We start from the raw sequence: 15,788 nt of genomic DNA, 5'->3' as shown, positions 1-15,788 counted from the left end.
TACAACAAGTGACACCTTGGTCACAGATAAGATGGAACCATATGTAATGGCAAATTAATAACAAACCCTTTTTTTAAAACAAACAAAAAACCTTCACTGTTTCAAGGAGTATGTATTTAAAATTACACATTCATTAAAGAGAGAAGTACTTTATTGCATATGTAGACATTGTTGGATCCAGCAATGTGGAAAAGTTGCTGCATCATTTACATTCCAGTCTCATTTCCCATATGACATTCATGAGGTAAAGTAGGGATGGGGAAACCATGGCCCTCCAGATGTTGCTGGATTACAACTCCCATCATCCCTGACCATTAACCATGCTAGCAGGGGCTCATGGGAGTTGGAGTTCAACAACATTTGGACTGCCACATTTTCCCTACCTCTGAGGTAGAAGGTGTGTTTTGTATGAATCAGTGTGGATTACTCAACCTTTAACAACCTTCCAGAAGGTTAACCCTGTGAGTCCATTGCAGCACAAACAACAAAAGCACTTGTGGCACCTTAACCTATGTAAACCACTGAACAATAGTCATTTTCCTTTTGTGGCAGAGGGGTTACATTTTCAATGCATATTAATGTGTGAGTTGGAACTTAAATGCACTTTGCTGATAGTTAATAGAAATGTTAGGTAGTAAATGTTCTAATTAAATTAATCTGTTTTAGAATCTTGTTATTCATATGTGTCTGAATGTGCATGTTTCATGAGAAACTATTTTGAGTTTGACAGCCAAGATGATGGTTGGCAGTGAGATAATTTAAATTCTGATGTTTAAAATTTGTTTGGTGGTTCCACAACAAGATGACCAGCTTTACCAAAATAATAATAATAATAATGCTTTTAATAGTCTTCTTCTTCTTTTTTAATAACTGACACGGAGATTTTATGCCAGCCGAGTGCATGAAGAAGGTTTTTTTTTCTAAAAAAGAAAAGAAAGAAAGCTCAAAAGGTTTTATCTGCCTGAAGCACAAAAACAGTTCCGTAATTCTGAAGGTTTGGGCCTTGGTTATTGCTAGGAAACCTGAGCAAGGGAGGTTTCCAGATGGAGGAAGAAGAGAAGAATCCTGGCACATGGCAGGGGAAAGATCTGATCTGAAGCCAGGGATTAGCAAGGGGTGGTACAAAGGGATGCTGAACTATATCCTCTTTTTTGTGGTTGTCCAGGTAGACTTTAGCCACCAGAGGGTGTAATGAAGCTGCATTTTAGAACAGTGCTTTTGTTTTGTTCTGTATCTTCCCAAATATCATTCTGGCCATATTTAGAATTTTGTTAATCCCTTGAATGAATTGCACTAAGCCTTTGTTCTCCTGCCTTTGTAGTTTTGTAGCTTTGTTATGTGCAAAATCTCTGTTCCCCCCTGCTTTGACTGTTTGCTATCTTGTTCTTTTTATTTATCTTGTTCTGTATTATCCACCTTGTACTAATCTTCCCAAGCACTAACACTAAACAAGCAAACAACAGTTTAACAAAAAATTATTGGAGCATGAGATCCCACTAGCCCACATCTCCTTTGCAGTACCTGGCATGGGGACAACAGCACTGTTGATTAATCTGGAACTATTCCTGGATCTGTGCTTGCAGTCCAACTCCATTCTAAGTATGCCTGGAAAGAGTGTGATTTTTTTTTGCATTTAATCACCCATACTGTGCGAGAAAGGGACGCGGGTGGCGCTGTAGGTTAAACCACTGAGCCTAGGGCTTGCCGATCAGAAGGTCGGCAGTTCGAATCCCCGCAACGGGGTGAGCTCCTGTTGCTTGGTCCCTGCTCCTGCCAACCTAGCAGGTTGAAAGCACATCAAAGTGCAAGTACTGTAGATAAATAGGTACCGCTACAGCGGAAAGGTAAACGGCGTTTCCGCGCGCTGCTCTGGTTCACCAGAAGCAGCTTTGTCATGCTGGCCACATGACCTGGAAGCTGTACGCCGGTCCCTTGGCCAATAACCAAGATGAGCGCCGCAACCCCAGAGTCGGTCACGACTGGACCTAATGGTCAGGGGTCCCTTTACCTTTACCTAAGGAGTAACACTATCATGTCATTTGATCCTGTATGTGTATGCCCACAGGTGGCTCTGGGATGACCTTAATTTATGGGTCTTGTTCTTTAAGTGGACTTTTCAAAGTGGCTAATTCTCAGATTGCCTCCAGGCTGTCAGTATTTTGTGTGAGGGATTCAATGCCTACTGGAAGTTTAGGTTTGCACTCTGCCCACATAGTGCATAAATATCAGTATTTATTTATTTAACTTTTTTCTGTTAGGAAAGTGACAGGGAAATGCACTGAAAAGTGTGAGATGAACAAATAACACAGGAAGATGAATAAAAAGTGCACAAGCAGATCAGGACAAATGCTCATTCTCATATAACCACCCCATAAACTGATCAGGACAAATGTTCAACAAAGACTGGACACATTCTGACCTTCCTCTCTGGAGGAGCCCACGTTTTCATGCAGCGATAACCTTTGACCACTAGAGACCACTCTGGTGTGTACCTGTGTGACCTTGCAGTCTCCTCCCTTCAAGCAGGGAGCCCAGACTGGATATTGACAGCAAAAATAGTGGCTACAGAATGGAGCACAACGAAGGTTGTTGGTGTTCAGGTCTTGGCATGCAGCAATCAATTTTCATCCATTCACACATCAATGTGAACAGCATCACTGGAGTATATGAGAAGGACCGGCTCCTAAGGTCCTGGTGGGTTATAGACCAGGGGAGTACATTGCTTCCCTCCCCTCATGGTGAATTCTGTTTTAAATTGAAAGCTAATTAGTAGGGAGGAGGATAATGTTGTTGCTCTTTGGATTCTTTTTTAAAAAATTTGGGCTGAATGTTCTCTTGTACACCAAGGTTGCACTGGTGAGCAACTGTGGCACACAACCAGGGAAGACGTGTGTGGTGTGTGTGTGATTTAAAAAGATTGCACATCGTTGGTTTGTTGCTGCTACCCCACAGACCCTCAGCACACAGTGCAACCAAGCCAAGAAGCCCTTGTTTCTATAAGTGTCCATTTAAGTTCAAAGGAAGGGGCAAGGTCAAAGAGAGCCTCTTGTCGCACTCCCCACTTCTGTGGTTTATAACTACTTAAGGAATCTGTGGGTGTAACCTTCTGCTGGTGTTGCTGATCTCATGGCTATTATAGTCAGGATGATAATTGCTGTGTTGGCTTACTTTGCCCTGCTCCTTTTGTTGGTGATGACCCTGTTCTGGTACTTCAACCCTGGTCATCCTTGTGCCCATAGCTTCCTGAAGCCCTTTTAACACTGAGTTGGAACATGACAAGCCTCCGTTTGCATGGATTTAAGGTGCACAGCAAGGTTGAGAACAGATCAGCCTCTCTTTGTGCCAAACTGACCTTGGCTTAGTTTGAAAGGAGTTGGCTGGTAGATGTGTAATTCTGTCTCACTGCTGCAATAGATTGCCTTTTGATAGACACTTTCCACTTCTGTGAGTTTTTATTCTATGTAAAGGAGCTGCCACTGGACTAAGCAGTGTGCAGGATGACAGCACCCCATACTTCAGAGTGTATGGACTGTAGTGGACTGTGGCTGACTTTGCAATAGCTTTTCATTCAAGGGGATAAATGCTGCCTTCACATTATCTGTCTGAAGGCTACTGGTTCCAGAGCTTCTGTCTCCTATTCCCCATTTCTTTAAAATATATATATATAGGTATGATAAAGGAACCCTTCCAGTCAAATGCAACTATGGGGTTGCGGCGCTCATCTCGCTTTCAGGCCAAGGGAGCTGCTGTTTGTCCACAGACAGCTTTCTGGGTTATGTGGCCAGCATGACTAAACCACTTCTGGAGCAATGGAACACTGTGACGGAAACCAGAGCACATGGAAAAACCATTTACCTTCCCGCCACAGCAGTACCTATTTATCTACTTGCACTGGCATGCTTTTGAACTGCTAGGTTGGCAGGAGATACACACACACACACACACACACAGAGAGAGAGGTGGCAATGCACATACCTAATTATAAACTCTGACCTAATAGCAAGAGGTAGTTTTTAGTGTTGTAATTCACTACATACAGTATTTGACCTGGGTGCCAGCTCTACTGTCACAAGGATCACCCCTCCCATATACCGTGTTTCTCCTAAAATAAGACGTGCCTCTAAAAGAAGCCATGGCACGATCTTTTAAAGGCAAAAAAATGTAAGACACCCCCAAAAAATAAGACGTGTTGGGGGGTACCGGTACCTACCCGACCCAGCGGGAGCTGGCAAACGCAGCAGCACGCGCCGAGCCCCAGCCCAGCGGGAGCCCCAGCCCAGCGACGCGCGGAGCTCCGACTGAACGGGCCCCAGGACCCGGCAGCAGCCCCAGCCGCGCCACGCGAAGCCCCAGGACCCGACAGCGGGCTCAGTGGGCAGCGCGCGAAGCCCCAGGACCCGGCAGGAGCTGGCAGCAGCCTCAGCCGCGCCGCGCTGCGTGAAGCCCCAGGACCCAGCAGCGGGCGGCGCGCGAAGCTGCAGGACCCGGCAGGTGCCGGCAGCAGCCTCAGCCGTGCCGCGTGAAGCCCTGGGACCCAGCAGCAGGCTCAGCGGGCGGCGCAAGAAAGCCCCGTACCATACTTAACAATGCTGTACCATGCTTAATAAAAAAATAAGACATCCCCCGAAAATAAGCCACGATGTATTTTTTTAGAGGAAAAATAAATATAAGACGTGTCTTATTTTAGGAGAAACACGGTACATGAACATTAAGGAGGAGATGGGATTTTGTTGTGTCCTGAGGCTGCATTGAGATAACAGTATCTCTGGCTTTCAGGAGCTGTTTAGCACTCTGCTTCCCTGCAAAAAGGCCTACTCTCTGCTTTGTGTAGCTGGTCAAGCTCCAGGATAATAATAATAATAATAATAATAATAATAATAATAATAATAATAATAATAATAATAATATTTTATTTGTACCCCGCCCATCTGGCTGAGTCTCCCCAGCCACTCTGGGTGGCTCCCAATTGAATATTAAAACAATACAGCATTAGCACAATTACAAAAGTCACAAACAATACATAAACCACATCAAAAAATACACAACCAAATGGAAAACAATTTCCACATAAATCAAAATCGAAAACTAAGAATACAGCCTTAATACAGTTTTAAATGACATAAGTAAAAAATAACAGGAATTTAAACAAAAAACAAAACAAAATGGAGCCCTCTCTGTCTAGCAGCGGCGGCGGCAGCAGTCCTTTATAGAGCCCATCAGGCCCTGCCCTTGGCCAGGTGGTGAGTGGCAGGACTGGGGCCTTCAGGCGCTGAGCAGGGGAGTCCTCCCCGACACATTGCTTTGTCTCTTTCAACAGGGAATCTCTGCTAAATGAGTTTGCACATTTTACCCCCTTTGTAAGGACAGATGCTGTGCATCATCATGCTTTGTGAATGGTTACTAATGATTTTGCATACATTTAACTCAGCCTTAACATACAAGTTACAGTCTGCGCTCTCTTATTTCCCCACCTCCCTCTGACTTCACAACTCATATCCTTTCCTCTCCACAACTGTGTGTACGTACTGCCAATTTTGGGTAACACTTTTGTGCATCTGAAGAAGTGGACGCTAGTCCATGAAAGCTTATGCCTGGCAGGAGGGGTTTCTCGGGACGGAATGCATCGGAATGAGAGAGCGAGGCTAACTTAATCCAGCCGTGCAGAATTGCAGAGCAAAATCTCCTGACCTGATGGTGTTTTGGTGGGGTGAAGGAGAGTAGGAGGACCCTCCAGATCCATCAGGGGTCTGTACCCAGTTCCTCTTCTCCTTTGGACTCAACATTTGGAAAGAGATGCAAGGTGACTAGAGGGATGGGGAGGGCACATACACCGACACCTCCACTCACTTTCCCATTGGTATAAGTGCACTCTTCTCTTCTGCTCTGTAATAAGAGTGGCTGGCTGGACTGGGGTGCAGAGTTGTCTCTGCTGAGCGATAATAACCAATGGTTTGTGGGGGATTAAGGAATTAACTCTCGCATTGGGGAATCATTGGCCTGGGCAACCCTTGCAGGCCACAGTTGGGGCTCTTGTTTCAGGTTTTGTCTATCTGAAGAGCAGGCGCCAATGCCAGGCTGGCAGCCTCCCCTGGGCTCTGCTGGTATGAGTAATATGCAGAGCCTGGGCAGGCCCTCCCCCTCCCCTGAATCCTGGCACCAGGCCCTGGCATTTTTCTTGACTCTGGTTCAGGCAGGTCCAGTTCTACAAATGAAAGCCTTAGCCAGTCAGAAACTGCCAATGCTGCTGCTCAGTAAGCTGTTAAGATCCGGGCACTTCTAGGTATGTGTGGTGACAAAAATAAAGACCAGGTGGGTGAGAAGGGCTAAGGGAGAACACCAACAGCAGAACGGAGGTATCTAAAAACTGAAGGGGCTGAAGGAGTTTGGGGCACAGCCTGGGAAACGCCCAGAAGTGGCAGAACTTGTACATGGGATATTGGATGCTCCCATTCTCCACTCTTCTCCCTCCTTAGGCAGGGATAGGAATGGATTTAAAAGCTAGTCAGTTGTTTTATATGTCAATCGGGTTGATGGCTGGGGGGACGGGACTTGCATACCTTTGGCAACATCCTTGTTAGTGCCATTTTTGCTGACTGTGGATTTAAAAAACAACAACAACCATCAGGCAATAGAAAAAATAAATAGAAGTATCTAGAAGGTGAACAAGTAGGGGACCTGTCAGGTGTTGGCAGACTATTTTTATTATCATGCTGGTACTTTTATATCCTTTGACAAACCCTTCCCCTCCCCATGCCAGGCAATCAATAGCTTTCTGAATATTGGTGTGCGTAGTGTATTTCTAGTGTCTGCTTTGAGCCCTGGCTATCAATTTACAGGTAGCAGCTGAAACAACATCACTAAATATACCTGACTGTGCCAGCTGCAAAGCAGGCTGCTTTCTCCTCTGGCACTAGAATTCCACCCGCAGACCAGCTCTCCCCTTGGCGTCTGTGGGGCATTCTTGGGGAAGAAATTCTGAAGGCTTGGGTGCCTTCAGATAGGGATTCTTTCTGAAGTCAGGCATTGTGGGGTTCCTTCTCTGTCCAGTGAGCTAGTTTATCATTACCCTCCCCCCTTGGTCTTGTGATACTATGGAGTCCTTACCCTTTTATCCAGCACGATACTTCTTAACCACACACACCCACACACCCTCCAAGCAGAGGCAGCTAGGGTGCTCTTTGTGATGGTGGAATTGTCAAGGAGAACCATTGTAAAAATAAAATAAAAAGGAGAACCATGTAGGATGGCGGGAAGAACATTAAGGAATTGGTGGTCTAGCCTTGCTCAGCTGGATGTTCTGGGGGTGGACTCTCAGGCTGGGTTGAAGTTTTCCAGAGTATGTTGTCCTCTGCACATTTTAAGCTCCGTTGTTTCCTCTGCGGCAAGAGATGGGCAAGGGCAGTGCCTAGAGATACAGGTGTCCTCCTGCAGCAGTGCCTAGAGATACAGGTGTCCTCCTGAGGTGTCACATGAGGGTCTCTCCCTGTTTGATGCCCCCTCCCTTCTGCACTGAACTTTCCTGGGCACAAGCCAAGATCCTCTTAACTCTCCCATCTCCTTAGCAGCTGCATTAAGCAAATCGATTGTGTTGGTGTCATTGGGATGGGATGGGAGGGCAGGGCTCCTTCTGCACACATTCCTCCCCCCCCCTGCATTTCTCTCTTGGCGCTGCTGCCACGCTCCCTCTCTCCCTCTCACTTTCATCTCTGCGAGCCAGGCAAGCGCAGCTCAGACTCCACTGCCTCAGACTTCGCAAACTCCCTGCCCTGCGCTGTGCGACCCTTTTCTCCCCTTAGCAGGCACAGCAATCTCTGTGCCCCTTGGGAGAGGGTCAGAGGTGTCCCTGGTGCTGTTCCTGATGGAGGCTGATCTTCAGCAGCAGGGTTGAAAGCAGCAGCACCGTTTCAAAGGGAATACAAGGACCCACGGGCATGTGGGTGACCCTGGCTGAACTGGGGTGAGGAGCTGGGAGAGCAAGCAGGGGTGGGCTTGAGGGCCTTGATGCCATGAGTCCCCTTCACCATGAACCTGGAAGGCCTGGAGATGATTGCCGTGTTGGTGGTTCTGGTCCTCTTCGTCAAGGTGCTGGAGCAGTTTGGACTCTTTGAGCCGGTCTCCTTGGAAGGTAATGCACAGGGAAAGGGGTGGTGCTGGGGAAGTGGCTCCTCTTAATCCGTACTCCTGTGGCTGGTTGCAGGGCGAGCCTTGATTAGCCAAATCTATCACTTTTGACAGGGCAATGGGTAGTTAAGTTTAGTTCAACAGTGGAAATGGAGCCTCTGCTGCAACCCAGAAGGCTTTATTATGCCTTTGGGGGGGGGAATACTTTGATGGACTCTAAGGGGCAATGAGATTGTGGAAAGGGTTGTACACCTTTTGGAGTGCATGCAGTTGAAGACTATACTAAATACAGAGGATAAGCAGCAATGCCTGTCCTTAAAAGTGAGAACTGGAAAGGAAGGGAAAGTGTTTGCACTCTGTGCAAAGTAAAAGAGTAAAAGAGAATTGCAGAGCTCTACACCAAATGGATGAGCCTTGTGGGAAGTAGAACTTCGAAGCAGGCAGGTCATCTAAGCCACAAGCCTGTGTTGGACACAGTGTCCTCTGCCAGGGTAATGACTTCTTAAAGAGGCAGGAAACCATGGAACTTTCTGAACCCCATCTAGATCTGTAGCAAGTGGGCACGAGTGTGGCACCAACCTGGTGCCGCTAATACATGCGTTCACCTCGCATGCGAAAAACATTTTAGGGGTGCGTGCTTGGAGTGTGGAGGACTGGTAAAGGAGCATGGTGAACCTGAGCAGGAGAAGTGTGATGGATGGCATTGGAAGGTGGAGGGGGCACTCTGTGTATGGGTTATTATGTTGATAGAGGTGGTAGCTTGCGTTCTGTTGGCAATAAACACATGTGAAGCAGTAGTACTGGATGACTAGAGACAGGTGCTGTATGCTTATTCTAGTGGGAAGTGTGCAAGTATTGATGAGCCCTGTATAACAATCTCTGTACCGTATCTGTACAGTGCTTTGGTGTGGTGGACTCTGTGCAAATGCCCTTCTGCTTCAAGGTGTCAGCCCCTAATGCTAGACTTCTTTGAGACTGGGCTTCTCTAGGCGACCTGTTTATTGAGCACTCAGGCTTATTTGCTTGCACAGATCTTACCTGGAGCTTAGATTATGACTGGGCTTCATTAAGCATTCATTCTGATTTGTTTGCAAGGGGGGGTCATGTGGCAATGAACATTCATCCTGATTAATAGGAAATGTTCTTACTAATCACTTGCTCACCCCATCCTTTTAAGTGCACTTTCCCAGTCACTTTCTTAGCTGCAAAAAGTCTGCTTAAACATAAATAAGCAGATTTGTTGCACTGGGGCAACAGATCACTTTAATCCACTTCCAACAGCAGAAACCTATATTTCCAGTATGTCCTCCCTGAAAATAGTGCTTGTCTGGAGGAACCCATTGTCCCTCACTGCAGCACTTAGAAGAGGAAAATGCAGAAGGAAAAAAATTAACATAAGGACCTGCAAAGGGGAGGGGGAAAGTCCCTGGGAATTTATAAAAGTCTCTTTTCATTTTGATTGCTTGACGATTGTTTGTAAATTTTGAAATCTGAAAATTAAATAAATTTATATAAAATAAATAAATAGAAGAGGAAGGGCTGTAACTCAGTGGAGCCCATGTGCTTTGCATGCAGAAGTTTCCAGGTTCAATCCCCACTATCTAGTACTGAGCTGGGTGGACCAGTGATCTCACATGGTATAAGGCAGCTTCCAGTGTTCCTATAACATTGCAGAATGAAAATAGTGATGATGCCATATCCAGTATAGGGGTAATACTTTGACTAGGTGATTAGGTGGCTCACATGCTCTTTCTCCATTGTGGGCTCATCCGCACTTCTGCTTGTGCCATGCATGGAAGGACAGGTCTGAGTGGTTTTTCCCTTGCCCTGCTCCTCTGCAAGGGAAAAGCCATTCTTTGATGATAGATTCGAACAAATGGCAATCAGGGAAACCCAAACTGCTATTTGTTCAAATTGAAAAAGCAGAGTTTTCTCCAGGGGAAAGCGGCAGAATGAGAGGAAGTGTGGCTAAGCCCTGAGTGTTGAACAAGTTGCCTGAGGTTGCTTGTAGGACTCTGGGCACTAGCCATGAAAACCAATACAGTTCCAAGAAGCAGAGACAGGGAAATGAGAAAAGCAAGCAAGCCACCATAGATTCTGCTTGGGCAAGAATGCTCTGTGCATAGTTTGACCCTTGTGTCGCTTGCCTACTCCTGCCCTGTGATAGGCTGCTCCCAGAGCTGGACTCCATTGCTTAGTATCATATTTTGGAGGAGATTCTATTTCTTGGTTCTGGGAGCTCATAAAGGATCTTTCCCACCCTTCCCCATTCATGGGACATTCCATTTGTCTGTCCTTTTCACACTGGCCATGCAGCCACGAGTGTAAATAAGTTTGTTTCAGTTCCTACTTTCACCTTGAAAAAAACCAGTCCGATTTCCCCCACCCCTTTTGCGGAGAGGGGCAAGTTAGGTGTCACAGAAGTGGATTACATGCTTTGCTGCAGCTATGATACTTTGCCTTTCATGGGTTTTCCATTCCTGCCTGCTTTCTCCACTGGGAGTTGGGCTTAACTCTGCCCCCTCCATTGTGCCTGCTGTGTTATCTCTTTGTGCAGACATTCTGGACAGAGATCTGTCACTGCTCTACTTGTTGCTGCTTGAGACAGGGACTTCCCAGAGATTTACGGTATGTGTTGGAGGACAGCATCCAGTTGCTTTGCAGATGACTTTGTTTGGGCTACAAATGATGTGCTCAGGGAGTGGAGTCTAATTGTTTGGCTGTTTGGTTTTTAGAATGGATTTGCTGTCTGAGAGGATGCAGATATTCAATATGTGTCTATGCAAGGAGAGAGATCATAGTCCGGCAGATGAAAACGTGGCATATCCAAGGTTAACAAGTCACCCCAGTTGTCTGATGGTTGCACTTCTTCATAGGATGGCTGCAGAGCCAGTAAAACACCCTCTCTATAGATGGCCCCACGAAGCACCTTTCACTTCATCATCCATCTGTTTCACAACACTGACCTCTTGTTTCCCGTGCATAGACAGTCATCCATGGCTATAAACATAGCAAAGAGACAAAAGCATAAATGCATTGCCATTAACATAACCAATAATCTGTTCATGACCTACATGGTAACATTGATATTTGGCAAAGGGGTAAGGGGAAAATAGGTCACATAGCAGAGAATGACAGAGTTCAAGATCACAGAGAAGGGGAGTCTTGTAAATAAATCCACACTAGCCTGGGGGTGGGGTGGAATTAATGGCCTGCTGGGGCTGGCAGAGGTGCGATGCAGAACTCCATCCTTCTTGCAGCAGCCTGTTGTATTTCTCTATTGGCTGTGGAGCAAGGGGCTTCCTAACCCTCTGGCAGCCGACTTGGTTTCTGTGGTGGGTGCATTCTGTGCCTCTTCTAGCAGCCCTGCCAGTTGCCTACATGCATAAAGGAAGGGCATTCAGTGTTAGAGCATCTGCCTTGGATCCAGAAGGTCCCAGGGTCAGTTGACAACTCCTGGTAGGGCTGGGAATGTCCCCTTCCTTAAACCTCAGAGAACTTCTGCCATTTTGTCTAAACAGCCCTGAGCTAGATGGACCAATGGTATGACCAGTAGAAGGCACCTTCCTGTGATCCTATACAGTGTCTCCCTATAATGCTTCTTTATTTTCCTTGTAGGGCCTAATCAAATTTGATGCCTCTGATTTGCATTTATGATATCTAATCAGAATATTATGACTATATAGGTACATCCACTAAAGAATAGAATACCATGACAAGTCCTTTTTTGCTTGTCCAGCAAAATGTTGCCATTGGTTGCTCTGTGGTTCTCCATAATTTGGTCTTGTCGGGCACAATAATGACCTGAGAACTGCATAGAGTGTCATTTGTAGCACCTTTGCAGGAGCACAATAGCAGGCATGTGGCTAGAGGTCCCCAGTCCTCCACAATTATTTATCTATCTATCTATTTAGTGCACTTTTACCTCCCCCCCCCCAAAAAGGCTCCCAGAGTGGTTTACATACAAATAAGATAGTCCCTGCCCACAAGCTTACAATATAAAAGGCATGGCACAAACATGGGGAAATGGACAGGTAGGGAAGAGGGAAAAGCAAACTCAGGTGCCAATTCCTAAAGTTAAATAGTGCAGGGACAGGATGTGCCAGATGGAGCTGGTCTTTCAGCAGAGATGATGGGAGTGAGCCCTGCTTCTCATTTCTTCCACAACCATTTTGTAAATGGTGTAAGAATGTAAGAAAAGCCTACTTGACCAAGCCAGTGACCTACCGTATCTAGCCCAGCATCTTGTTCTCCCAATAGCCAGCCAGATACATATGGGAAACTTGCAAGCATGACCTGAATTCAAGAGCACTCTCCCCTCCTCCTGTTTCCAGCACCATTCATTCAGAAACCTAATGCCTCTGATCACAGAGGCAGAGCATAGCCATCATAGCTAGTAGTCGCAGATAGTGTTATTCTCCATGAATTCATCTAATCCTCTTTTAAAGCTGTCCACATTGGTGCCCTTCGCTGCCTCCTGTGGGAGCAAGTTCTATAGTTCAATTGTCAGCCTTCTGCAGAAGTACTTTCTTTTTATCCGTTCTGAATCTCTCGACATTCAGCTTCATGGGATGTCAATGAATGTAAGGAGAAAAACTGCTCTCTATTCACTTTCTCCATGCCACACATAATTTTATAAACCTCTCATTCACCTTTTCTTTAAGCTAAGAAGCCTGAAATGCTGCAACCTTTCCTCATAGTGGAGTTGTTTCATCCCCGTGATCAGATTGGTTGCCCTTTTCTGAATCTTTTTCCAATTCTACAATATACTTTTTGAGGTGAGGTGACCAGGACTGTACATAATATTCCAAATGCAGTCACACCGTAGATTTGTGTAACAGCACTGTGATATTTGCAGTTTTATTTTAGAGCAGTGGGAGAGGGGAACCTCCATAGGCTTAATTAGGCCTGCCAGGTCTCACATCGTTGGGCCTATCAGGCCATTTTGGCCATGTCACACCCACCTGCCAAGGAAAAAGATGAGTGGACCAGGCCAAAAGGGGCTCCTGAAGTTCTGCCAGTCAGCTGATCTGGTAGCCTGCCATCGCTACTAGGGCTGCGGGAAATCCTGTAACTCAAGACAAGTTCCCTGGAGTGCCCTGCTCAAGACTGATATGGTGTTGGAAACTTGTGAGAGGAATTCTTATGTGCCATTTCCCCCCCACAAATCTTTTTGTAATCCTTGAAGCAGAAATGAGAACGTACCTACTCTCTTTGGCCTATATGGCAGTGTTTCTCAACCTTTTTTGGGCCTCGGCACACTTGTTCCGTGAAAAAAATCACGCGGCACACCACCATTAAAGAAGTTAAAAAATTTAACTCTGTGCCGCCCTATATTGACTATAATTATGACTGTAAGAAACACTTGCCAATTGCTGTGTTGGTTGCAATCTCCTGTAATAAGGCTTCACAAGCCGCTGATTTCTCTGCCAGCAAGTGCTCCTCGCCGAAGAGGCCGCTCACTCCCTGACAGAGTGACAGTTTGGATGCTGGCTGGACAAAAGAGGCTCTTCTCTTTGCACCTATGGAGTCCCTGTGCGATTTTTATGCGTTACAAAATGCATCATTTCATTTCCACGTGGCTCCGCTCCTCCCATCGAACCCGGCTGGGCCGTCCCGAGGTTGCGGTGCATGTTGGGATACTGGGGGTTCTGCTGCTTTTTCCTCTCTGGGGGGTCTGGGCTGAGGTTGCGGCTGCAGAGATGGTGAGTAGGGGAGGGGGAGCGCTCGGCGGCTTTCGATTGGGTGCGGAAGACCATAGACAACTAAGTCAAAGGGACGCTCGAGGAGGAACCATAGAGATAAAAGAGAGAGCGGAGAGTGGTGGTGGTGCGGGCGGGGCAGGCAGGCGGGTTATGACAGGAATCGCCGCCATCTTGTGAAGGGCGCGCTCAAACGCAGCCATGCTGAGAAGGTTCTCCGCACATAGGTACGGTAGTTCTGCAAATCGCCCTTCTCGTCGCCGCACGTCGCGGTTGAGAAACGCTGCTATATGGCTCTCCCCTGGTCTCCACCTTCCCACCCAGCAAGTACATTGCTAGATGGCATGAGTGAGGATCCATCCCTGTTTCCGAGCTGATCCTCCTGCCCCGGCCTCCCCCTCCCTCCGTGTGTTATTTCTGACCACAAAAGTGCTCCCAGGCCAGGCACTGCTGTATCATGCCAGCTGGTGAAACAAAATCCCCTAATGGTTTGCAGATGTTAATGGACGCGGCCCTGCAGTCAGCCCCACTGCAGTCCATGCTGATCATCCCTGTGTCTATGCCAAGCACTAGACTGGTTTTTTTCTGGCTGTTGCCCAGCATAAGAAAAGGGCAGGACAAGGTAGGTGGGAGACGATGAATCCTGAGATGGTGCAGGATGGCGAAAGCAGCTAGTCTGCAAAACTTCTTTTCGATTTGCTGTCCTCCCTTGGAAAGTCATTCAGTTCAGAGGCACCTGATCCCAAGCAAGCCTCTCTAATGTGAGTGCCAGGGCAGCCTATGGGTTATTATTCACAGTGCAATTAATGATTAGCAACTCTCCTATCCTCATGTCTACCTCATTTTGTGAGTGTGTGTGTGGACAGTGGTACCTCGGTTTAAGAACAGCCCTGTCTACGAACTATTCGGTATATGAACTCCGCAAAACTGGAAGTAGTGTTCCAGTTAGTGAACTTTACCTTGGTCTACGAATGGAAGCCGAACAGTAGAAGGGCACCAGCAGTAGGAGGCCTCATTAGGGAAAGTGCACCTTGGTTTAAGAACAGCTTTGGTTTAAGAACGGACTTCCAGAATGGATTAAGTTCGTAAACCGAGGTACTACTACTGTATACACACACACACTCACAAAATGAGGGAAACGTGAGAATACACACATACACAGATTTAACATTTTGTAATTCTGTGCTCGCTGCACAACAGGCGTGGAGAACTTTTGGCCCTCAAGTTGTTACTGGACTACAACTCCCATCAGCCTCAACAAGCATGGCCAACGGCCAGGGTGGTGGGAGTTGTAGTTCAGCAACACCAGGAGGGCCTAATGCTCCCCACACCTGTAGAACACGTAGCTCTTTTATTAAAATAGCAAACTCTAGTAAGACTGTTACTCCTTTTGTTCCCAACAGAGCAGAGCCCATCTTAAGACTATTTCATTCTGGCAGATCCCTCCTCGATCCAACCTTGTTTTCTTTTGTTTAACGTTCTGAGGAACTGTTCTGGAGAGATCAAAAACTTGCTGGTTATTTTGTGGTGTCATGATTGGTTCTAATTAAAGTATTGTCCTACTGTGGGTTTTTGATTTCCTCCCATTTTGTGAATCTTTTGGTGATCGTTATTTTGTTCTTTTATTCTGCCTCTCCTGCATGGGTACAGCAGTTCTTCCTGCCAAACTAGTCCCCTTGGGGAGCAGGATTTAAACCTCATTTAATCTCCCGCAACCAAGTTGTGATTGTTTAAGCAGAAGTAAAATCAGTCCAGGCCTTCTGCATTTCAGGAAGATGCTCAGCTGAAAGGAGTTGGTGTTTATGCATTTCATGATGATGTTCTACCCAAGGAATATTTCCCCTCCCCCAGATATCTAAAAACTTTGTTTTCTGCCATTAGACTTTATATACTATGAAATGCCACAAAATGTAAGATTCAAATACTTTTTAAAAAGAAAAACTGAAGGGCTGTCTGGTGCAAGTC

The 15,788-nt window shown here is 46.4% G+C and overlaps 1 protein-coding gene across 3 annotated transcripts in view; it reads left to right on the top strand.

The window, feature by feature from the left end:
- The window catches only part of KCNIP2 (potassium voltage-gated channel interacting protein 2), a 109,394-nt gene that overhangs the window by 68,576 nt on the left and 25,030 nt on the right, over nt 1-15,788 (top strand). The window contains exon 1 of one of the 3 annotated variants that reach the window (XM_035133896.3): nt 7,893-8,125. The exons of the other annotated variants lie outside the window; for them this stretch is intronic. Within the exon in view, the coding sequence (XP_034989787.1) occupies nt 8,023-8,125 (103 nt within the window). The 5' untranslated portion in view covers nt 7,893-8,022. Of the gene's footprint in view, nt 1-7,892; nt 8,126-15,788 lie in introns of those variants that run through there. 3 annotated transcript variants of the gene reach the window in all.

The sequence above is a fragment of the Zootoca vivipara genome, chromosome 5 (genome assembly GCF_965207765.1).
Source record: "Zootoca vivipara chromosome 5, rZooViv2.hap1.1, whole genome shotgun sequence".
Taxonomy (NCBI): Eukaryota; Metazoa; Chordata; class Lepidosauria; order Squamata; family Lacertidae; genus Zootoca; species Zootoca vivipara.
The sequence above is the reverse complement of the archived record's forward strand: the minus strand, read 5'-3'. Positions and strand labels throughout refer to the sequence as shown.